General features: G+C 42.6%; 1 protein-coding gene across 1 annotated transcript; it reads left to right on the plus strand.

Annotated features, from left to right (window-relative positions):
* The first annotated feature begins 9,555 nt into the window (after positions 1 to 9,555).
* Ir94h (Ionotropic receptor 94h) lies at positions 9,556 to 10,477 on the plus strand. The gene is made up of 2 exons (XM_075679194.1): positions 9,556 to 9,763; positions 10,117 to 10,477. Exons 1-2 carry the CDS (start codon positions 9,573 to 9,575, stop codon positions 10,343 to 10,345), a joined length of 420 nt encoding a protein of 139 aa, XP_075535309.1. The 5' UTR covers positions 9,556 to 9,572; the 3' UTR covers positions 10,346 to 10,477.
* The last annotated feature ends 326 nt before the right edge of the window (positions 10,478 to 10,803 follow it).

The raw sequence follows: 10,803 nt of genomic DNA on the forward strand, positions 1-10,803 counted from the left end.
AGAGCGAAGTAGTAAGCCGGAGATATAAAGCTTGTGTCACCATCAACTACTAAGTTCTTGCAGGAGAGAGGCAGTGGACATAAGAAATCCGAGGTTACATTCAAGTCTAAGATAGAAATCTACTATTTACGAGCTACCAGTTGTACATCGTGAACAGCCCTTTTTAAGGCACTGTTTTTACAGGCCAGTGTCTGTTTTCCTAATCATTTAGCGTTGTTTCGGCGTTGGAAGCCATTAAGTGGGGCTTTGAGGTACCTAATTCTTAAAGCCTTATTTACAATACTCAGTGGGTATTCCACAATAGAAGAGATCTGATGTGCACACTCAAACGCTTAAATAACTTTATTTAGCAATACTGCTGTTGTTTATAGAAGATATGCTTAGAGGAGTACCGGTGAGCACAGGAAGGTTAATCTGTTTTCTTTTATTAATGTTGATTTTAATTTGACACACTTTTCGCCATTCAGGTACAGATTATTTATCAGTCTAGTAGACGCTTTACACCAACCGGTCAGCTAGTTGTCTGTATATCACACAGTCGCCGGTTAAATGTCATCTGTTGGACGTAATGTTATTTGCTATGTAATTCGTACAAATTAAGAAGAAAATCTGTCCTAATACTGACTATTATGCCAGCCTGATTCCGATATTACCGTAGTGCTTCTAGATATGCGATATTTAATCTTGATGTGCTGGTAGTTCCTACACAAGAATTATTCAACCCAGTACGTGATATTATCGTCGAGTTACATCTAACAAACTTCTTTATTTAATCTTCTATGGTGTGCCCTGACAAAAACTTCGAAAAATCTATAAATCAGAGTATGTGGAAAGCGTGCAGAGATTCTTGAAGGTAACGTACAAAGTCAGATAACTCTGTCTGGCAAGCGTTATTTAAATCTAAATCCTGGTTGATCAAGCAGCCAATCTTTTTTCCGTTAGGTTAGACATATGTGAGTTTAAGCGATATGTTCCCGCCACATGCACCAAGCTTAGGAAAGCCCACTACGCAAGAAAAAAAAAAACAGCAAGGGGACACGAGAGGGTAGAGACAACGACAAGCGCAAACTTCTGTTATTTCTGACAGTCGTCAATGTAAGCATGTTACCTCACATGCTCAGTGAGGGAGCCCAGTTCCCTATGAAAGCAACCTTTTTGCGGATATTTCACTGAAGTTCTTTGATAGTGAATTACGTGTTGCAGCATTGCGCATGTGTGGTAACATGCATATAATGACAACCCTAATAGAGACAAAATTCATTTGAAAGTTTCCCGCTTGTCCATGTCTCTACCCTCTTGTGCCTCCTGTCTGGTTTTGGTGAAGTTTTTCTCCCTAAGTGTTATGAACCAACGAGCTCATGAACAAGTTTTATTGACTTTCAGCAAAGGGAGGTAAGCGACGTTGTTCTATACCTGTTGGTACATGTGCTCTCACCTCACCGAAATACAAGAATGGCGCAATCTCCTAGTCATCAGTAAGACATGCCTACTCAAAGGACAGCTGAGCCATAAGCGTTAACAAATTGACACGTGGAAGGAACTTTGCCTGGGATACTAATCAGGGGAATACTTCCGAAAGCATGCCCTACACCATTATTCCTTATAAAAAACGACTGCACTTACGTCATGAGTAGCGTATATTTCGTTTTGCGCATTAAGATTAAAAGAGAAACTGATGTCTCCTAGATATCTACATGTTTCTGCGCCCCGATCTGCAGAGCGGCGAACCGTTTTCGAAGTGTGAGCCCCGAGTATTTTTAATTCCTGTCCTCGGCATGATACTGGCGCGCCTCATGACTTCTTTATTTTTGCCATTTATTGTACACAGGCTCGTGCTAAGCCTTCCGTTTGGTACAGAAATATAAGCAGTACAAAGGATTTATACGGTTATGGAGCCCTGAAGTGATTTCAGTGGGTGAACAAGGAAATCTTTAGGCTGGACCGAATCTCTCAAAAAGGGGACTATATATAAAAGCTATATAAACCGACAAGGGGACTATGAGGACTTTCCTATATATAAAAAATTTGAACAAATTCAGATCACCATGCTCTTTGGGCTTCATAATGTTTCATTAGCGAAAGATGCCTTGAAATTGTTTACCCGCAGCTTTTATTCCGCTTTCACCTACTGTGAAAAAATCCTTTTGTCACACACAACTCAAGCAGCCGCGTCAGGTCATGACCTTTCCATATCTCTCGTTGTCTCACCTACTGTGAAAAAATCCTTTTGTCACACACAACTCAAGCAGCCGCGTCAGGTCATAACCTTTCCATATCTCTCGTTATCTCACCTACTGTGAAAAAATCCTTTTGTCACACACAACTCAAGCAGCCGCGTCAGGTCATAACCTATCCATATCTCTCGTTATTTGTGCTAATCAATTGCACTCACAAGTACAGGTTCTTTTTACAAAACAACTTAGAATATATTTTGAGATTTAGTCCCACACTGAGAGGAAAGAACATTCAAGTAGAGAGAAAATTGAAATTAATATGGCGCAAGTGCATATCATTATACCTTTTGCAGGTTTGGTGTTTGCTGGGACTTTCTATGGCACTGCTTGCTTTCATGCTGCGTGTGGTCCGAAATGTGGAGGTGTGGTTTCTGCGTTCCACACGTGTCGACAAAGTGTCACGTTTGCAGCGAAATGCAGGTAAATCTTATTTTTCATCGAGATCATCAGAAAGTGATTGAATTGAAAAATATAGGCGATCTATCGCGTATTTAAGATCGTTCACAACCTGTAATACGCAAAAGTATGTTTAGAGGTTGCAGTTCTTGTGTGGGCAGTCATGGGCGCGGACACTCTCATTCCTACAACTTCCTACATAAAACAGGAATATTTCATGTTGTCTCCCAAATATTTCTAAAGCACACCAATTAGTTAATGGATGGTAAATTCAGTTTTACGGATTCTCTGACTTACTTTTTTTATTTAGCCATTCGGTATGTGCACGCCACTGGGAATCTGCACCTTCTTGGCCGTTCCTCCAGATTGGGTAAGTTCCACTGTCACATAAAACGAACATATTGCCTATGTGTTGCTGGATATGTTTCGTACTTTTCTGTTTATGAACCTGTTATCACCATTCTTCATTTGACAACCATCATAAATCACTTTGGTCGTAGTGACATCGCGGTGCAGGCGTGCCAAACTGTACATCTGCCTGAATAGGAGTTTGCGTTTCGGCATAGCTTGTGAAAGATTCAATGCTGAAACATTATACTTGGATGCCAATAATCTTGTGATGTTTATGGTGGATAAACAAAATATTCCATGAGATTACTCGCGGCATAAGTTGAAACTAAATATAATTGCACACATCGCTGTTAGTTCTAAATCACATAGGTAACCTCTTTACCAAAGCGTCTCTTCACATTAGTTCCAACATCTATGTTGGATTTGCGTAACTTTCTAAAATTTCTGGAAATCAATATTCTCGTAAATACAACTTTCTTTAATTATAAGGCGTACATCTTAATCATGTGATTCACGTTCGGCACATCAAGTACTTCTAAATACTTTTCAGACATCACCATTCCCACATCATTACCATTTTAACCAAAGTCCATGAACGTTGATGCTGCAAATTATGTTCTTTCGCTGAGGTAAATTGCGTTTTTTCACAACGCAACAACCCGGTAACACGCTTTGTTCCTTCTCTTTCTCGTTTCAGAGCCATCAATGGCGCGCAGAAAGCTGAGCGTGCGCATCTTGCGGGTAACTTTTCAATTCCTGTTCTTTGTAATCTCGTATTGCTTCACGGGAGGATACATCAGCTTCCTTAACAAGCCTATCCTCGAAGAAGCTCCAGACACGATAGAGAAACTGTTGGTGATGCTGGGGAACGGACGCCTTCAGCCTTGCATCTCAAGTAACGCGTTCGAGAGTGTCATTCTAACGGTTAGTGGGTTTGCTGTCGGCAACAAACTTCCTGTTTTCACATACCGTAGAGGATGCATTAACGAGCATATTACACTGGTGACAATTACGCCGATGAAGAGAATTCATGCTTATAACGAGGCTTTGTTATAAGTGGGTTTTAAAGGCTTCATTAGAGCAACACGTAATCCCTTACCGGAACCACAATAACTTTGTAATAATTACGAGCCCAGTATATGCTGGCATACAGAGCTCCCTGTCGAATATAGCGAACTTTGAGCATGTACCACCAAAATTCCATAAGCAAACCGCGCCAGCAGTCCTCACTCGTTATCCGTGGCACTCTGGAAGTCACAAGGTTTTCTAAGTCCTTGCTGCTGGGTAGCTCATATTGTACGTGCAAAAACTCTTATTGTTCATACGCATGATAATACCACGCGCACTGTTATAGATAGTAGTACTTCATAGAAACAAGCTTTGCGAGCTTCGGGTACAATGTATTGACCAATTCTTTGTCAAGATTTCGCGGTTTGACGTGTTAAGCTGAAAGAACACGGTGAAAATAGTTTTAGAGCAATCAGAGGGAAAAGCGCATATTTTTTTATATAACCCGAGAAACAGTTTAACCCGTGACTTTGACGACAAAGACTTATTGCAAATGCTGTAGTAAGCAGTCAACGTCGGTGGCCGGGTAGTTAACCACTCGTTATGGCATCTAGTGTATTGCCCGCAGTGTCACCTGTGTCGCCTCTCAAGACTTTGTCTTTATGAGAGAATATTTAAGGACAATTGGCTTTATATTTATTACAAGGACTTATAAGAATGCTTCAATAATCAGCAAGAAGGTAGCAGAACTTGTCTACAACAGTGGGCTCCCGAATGGAACCAAGACTGAAAAAACATCACAGGCGCAAGCAAACGATATGGCGCCCAGAAGAGCACATTGAAGAATACATCCTCGCCATTGGACCTCACTGCTTATAGGCTCTACAGTGCTGCGGAGATCGAGTTGTAGTTCTGTTTCTATCGGTAACATTTACAGTGGCTGTCACTGCGTGTGCAAGGCAAAACCATGCGAAATATATGATAACAACAAGATTATAATCTTATAATTCCTCAAAACGCAGTTAACAAGAACGTACATATAACAGTAACTTGACGGGCCTAATCACTTTCAATTAATAAAAGAAAACAGAGGTTTAATTGGGTTTGTTAACACATTATTTAATGGCAGGATATTGTTGCATGTGTTTCTTGTTTCTTTCTGCACAGAAATTATTCTTAAACATATTCTATTTTTAATTTGTTTTCCTTCCTGATTATTACTCTAACCACGTAGTGTAATGCAAGCGGGTGTCACGAAAAAAAAAGTACAGCGACACGTCGCCGCAAGCTAACGAAGCTCGCTCGAATTGGAGAGGCACCGCCCGCATTCCTTTAAATGTCTTATCGAGGAAGCACTTCCATACTTTGAGCCATTCACCTATAGAGCAGCAATACTTCATCTTGTATAAGGCACGCGGGATTTGTCCTATGTCCTATGAAAATTTCCTATGTCTATAGTTCAAAGCAGAAAGAAAGAAGAGAAATTTTAATAGTAAGAACACGAGACCGATAGTTCAGATTGTACGCCTGCCTAGTCCATACACGACTAGTGAGTTATCGGTAAGCGTTGAAAATGTTTTCTTTTTCTCATTTTCTTTCTTTTATACGCTACATTTAAGTGCAGTTCAAATTCGCCGAAAGTATTTCTTGCATGTAGCCGCATTCATGGCCGCATGCGTTTGGGAGACCACGAAACCATCATGTTAGAACCATTGAGAAATACTATGTAGCGCCACCTGTCACGATCAGTAAAGCCCCTATTCCGGGCATAATTCAAACATGTTTTCAGGAACGTAGGATCGTCAGGGCTGGAATTCACTGACATTAAGTTGGCCTGGCAGCCTGCAGGGTTATCTGACTGAGCTATCTTAGATGGCCGGTTGCCACAGTCAGAAGTTCGAATCCTCGCGTTTTCTTTACCTTAAGGTGGGAAACTCCAACTCACCTCCCCCAGCACACTCCATCTCCAGGCTTCTACTGGCGCCTGACACCGGCAAAAAGCCCGAGAGCCAGTGGGGCTATACTAATCCAGGTACAACCAAATTAGGAAGACCCACTAAGCTTCAACAAGACACTCCCTCGCCAGAACAGGAATTGGCCTCCTTTGTGCAGTATTCGGCCATTCCCTTCCTCATGATTCCTACATGATTCCATGGGCCTCTATCTCCAGCAGCTGTCGAGCACCTGACCAAGGCAGCGGTCAGACGTGTAACGCAGCAGAGGGCGCTAAGAATATCTGGACCTGGACAGGCCACCAATGGAAACTGACCCTGGCAACCTTTAACACCCGAACTCTCTGGAGTGAGGCTGCATTAGCACGACACTTTGAGGAACCACCAGGCATTGCTTGGGACATTATTGGCCGAAATTAGTTAGAGGAACTGGTGAAGCATATGCAGTACTGACTAAGCGACAAGTCCTCTGCTATAGAGGACTCCCAGATAAGAAACAATACGTGGTAGGATTCCTTATACTTAAGGACAAAGCGGGCATCATTGACGAATTCTACAGTAATAATGAGAGGGTAGCACTAGCCGTAACAAAACTTAATAAGAGGTATAGATTAAAGGTGGTACAAGCCTACTGTCCAACGTCCAGTCATAATGATGAAGGTGTAGATGAGTTTTATGAAAATGTGAAATTAGGCATGAGGGATGTGCAGTCTCACTAGATTGTAGCAATGTGTGACTTCAATGCAAAAGTGGGGGAAAAGTAGGCTGGTGAACAATAAATTGGCAACTACGGCGTCGATTCTAGAAGCACTAAAGGAGAGAGGTTGGTAGAATTCCCGGAAAGGAATAAGCTGCGAATAATGGACACCTTCAGAAAGCGTTGGAACAAAATGTGGACTTGGCAAAGAACTGACGGTGAAACAAGAAATGAAATTTATTTCATGCTTTCTGCCGATCCCAGCATGTATTGCAGAATCTGGAAGTGTTAGGTAAAGGGCAGTGACCATAGGTTAGTGAGGGTTAGGACTAACCTCAATTTGAAGAGAGAAAGTGTAAAAGTGGTCATGAAGAGACAGGCCGAACTAGAGGCATTAAGGGTAAAAGCAGACCAACTCAAATTCGTACTTGCAAACAAATATGAAGCCTTAGAACAGGCACATGAAGATGACATAGAGGCAACAAATGGAACGGTAACCTGGCTGGCTTCAAAAGCAGCACTTCCAGTGTGAGGTAAGCCACCAAGGCGACCAATAGGTAAGCTCTCACAAGTAAGAAAGGACCTAATAAAGAAACGACAAAGAATTTAAGTGTTCAACTCAAGAGATAAGATAGAATTTGCGCAACTGTCAAAACTAATGAACAACGAGAAAATACGGGATATTCGAAATTAAAACTTAAGAAAGACTGAGGAAGCTGTAAAAAATGAATGCAGCCTGAAAACAATGAGAAGGAAACAAGGCATCGGAAAAACCAAGATGCATGCACTGAAAGACAGGCAGGGTAATATCATCAGCAATCTCGAAGATATAGTAAACGCAGCGGAAGAAATCTAAACTGAATTAAACATTACCCAGAGGCGCCACGGTTCGTCCATTCCAAGCAGTAAGGAACAGGTTACAGAGACTCCTTCTGTAAGTAGCGATGAAGTTAGAAGGGCCTTGCAAGATATGAAACGGGGAAAAGTGGCAGGAGAAGATGGGCTACCAGTCGATTTAATCAAAAATGGTGGAGACATAATGCTTGAAAATCTAGCGGCCCTTTATACAAGCTGTCTATCGACTTCAAGGGTCCCAGCGAACTGGAAGAATGCCAGGCACTATACTAATACACAAAAAGGAAGACGTTAAAGAACTGAAAAACTTGAGGCCGATTAATTTACTTCCAATATTATATAAAATATGCACCAAGATAACCTCCTATGAATAAGGGCAACAATTTACTTTAGTTAGCCATGGGAACAGGCAGGTTTCAGGAAGGGATACTCTACAATGGATCACATCCATGTCGTCAATCCGGTAATCGAGAAATCCGCAGAGGACAATCGGCCGCTCTATATTGCTTTCATAGATTATGAAATGGCGTTTGATTCAGTCGAGATACCAGCATTCGTAGAGTCATTACGTAATCAGTTAGTACAGGACGCTTACGTAAATATCTTTTAAAGTATCTACAAAGATTCTACAGCTACCTTAATTCTCAACATGAAAAGTGGGAAGATACCTATAAAGAAAAGGGTCCGACAAGCAGACAGTCTCTCCAATGCTGTTCACTGCGTGCTTGGAAAAAATATTCAAGCTATTATAGTGGGAATGCTTAACAGTAAGGATTAACGACGAATATCTCAGCAAGCTTCGGCTTGCAGATGACATTGTCCTTTTCAGCAACACTGGAGATGAGTTACCACAAATGATTAAGGACCATAATAGAGAGAGTGTAGGAGTGGGTTTGAATATTAATATTTGCCGAAAAAATATGCAAGCTATTATAGTGGGAAGGCTTAGCAGTAAGGATTAGCGGCGAATATCTAAGCAAACATTGGTTTAAAGATGACATTGTGCTGTTCAGCAACACTGGAGACGAGTTACCACGAATGATTGAGGACCTTAATAGAGAGAGTGTAAGAGTGGGGTTTCATATTATTATAGAGAAGACAAAGATAACGATGAGTAGCCCGACAAGGGAACAAGAGTTCAGGATCGGCTGTCAGCCTCTAGAGTCTCTGAAGGAGTACGTTTACCTAAGTCAATCACTCACAGGGAACCCTGATCATGAGCAGGAAACTTACAGAGGAGTAAAAATTGTTTGGAGCTCATTCGGCAGACGTTGTCCGATCCTGACTAGAAGCTTACCATTATCATTAGAAAGAGAGGTGTGCAATGTATGCATTGTACCGGTGCTGACATAGGGGCAGAAACTTGAAGACTGACAAAGAATCTCCAAAAGAAGTTAAAGGACCCTGCAAAGAGCGATGGAACGAAGTATGTTAGGCATAACGTTAAGAGAGAGGAGTATAGCAGTGTTGATCACAGAGCAAAAAAGTTTAGCCGATATCCAAGTAACATTACGAGAAAGAAATGGAGCTGGGCAGGTCACGTAATGTGTAGGTTAGATAACTGGTTGGACCATTAGGGTTACAGAATGGGTTCCGAGAAAAGGGAAGTGCATACGAAGACGGCAGAAGAGCAGGCGGGGTGATGAACTAAGAAATTCGCAGGCGTTAGTTGGTGTCGGTTGGCGCACGACAGACGTAATTGGAAACCGCAGGGAGATACCCTTGTCCTATGGTAGACATAAAATAGGCTATTGCTGCTGTCGATGACTATTCCGACATCTTATTTCACGCTCACCTTGCTTTTAACATCATTTGTCAACTTACGTACGTGTCCGGTCTGTATTTGTATAAGCTCTACAGAGAGAGCCCTATTCTTAATATTTTCATATAATAAGTGGATGGAACAAACAACAACTATTGTGCTACAACTACCGGTTATCACAACACTCTCGTGTACTTCACTTTATTAGTGTCACCTGCATACCGCTACCCGCCATCTTTTTGCAGAGTACGAAAAGCGCGTCGCTGTCGCAGCTGCGAAACGCGGTGGCAGATTGGGAGCCCTTTATAGCAGAGAGCATGGACGCCTGCGCCGAGCGGACCAGGAAACGCAAAGCGGTCTATTTCGCCCCTACCCACGTCCTGGAGAAGTACGCCCAGTCGTTCCGAGGCCAAGTTCAGGTCTCCATGGTATACGCTCAAGATATCGTGTTCCCGAAGTCCTACTTGCTCCCTAAGGCCTCACCCTACAAGGACATGCTGCAGAACCTGTGAGGAAATGCACTGAATTCGAATTGCATCTTGCTTTTTACTGCGATATATATATATATATATATATATATTGTAACTGATGGTTGCCTGGCGTTACCGCTAAATCGTTCCTCATTTTTTTAGTTTTGTGCATTGTGTGAAAATTCATATGGAGTGCTGGCCCTATGTACTTTACGTCACGACATAGAAACCATTTAATGTGATATGTTATTGCGGCAGCAGTAATCTGTCAGTCATGCGCTGAATGAATGCATTTTTATTAGTTAAATACTTCCTTTCCTGTAGGGCCGTGGAAGTGGCATTGTTATGAGAGAATTGCTGCATTATAAGCTCTTATCCCCTTCTCCTGCAGGATTATGAGGATGGTTGAATCAGGACTGGTGGACCAGTTCGAGATTCAGTACTGGTACCGATTCTTACCTGCGCCGAGAAGCTTTCTCACTGAAAATGCTGAGCAACCACTGCAAATCACCGAGTCTACGCTTCAGTTTATCGTCTTGTCTGCAGGTCTCGGTGCAGCCTTGGTAGCGCTCGTCTGCGAAGCACTCTGGAACAAGGTGAAGAAACTGCGGCAACATTAACAACCCTGCGTCGTCCGTGCGGCGCGATGGGGAAAGCGTCCGAGATGTGCTCACAGGCATTACTTGGTCGATGACGAAACGGCGGGAACGCGCCCCAAGCGTCCTTACGATTGTTATCGCAATAAATGCACATTACCACCTCTTCTCGTGTAACCGTTCGGATATCGCGAGAATCGGTGATCCGTAACTTTGTCAGGCCCGAATGCGGTGGCAAGCAAAAGAGAGCGAGAGTCTCAGCCAAAAAATGACGTTGAGAGGTCAATTTCTGCATCGAGATGCAGAAAATCATGCCATTGTTGATGCTTTTCACGGCTTGCTGTATGCTTATGGCGTGGATCGCCGCTGAAACCACATGGCGACCCTATGTAACGCGGAGTCCACGACTGTCTCGCTCTCAAGAACGAGCGAATGTTTACTTTGTACAGCGGTCCGAGTGACCAGTGGTAGACCTACAAGTC

Source organism: Dermacentor variabilis, chromosome 2 (genome assembly GCF_050947875.1).
Source record: "Dermacentor variabilis isolate Ectoservices chromosome 2, ASM5094787v1, whole genome shotgun sequence".
Taxonomy (NCBI): Eukaryota; Metazoa; Arthropoda; class Arachnida; order Ixodida; family Ixodidae; genus Dermacentor; species Dermacentor variabilis.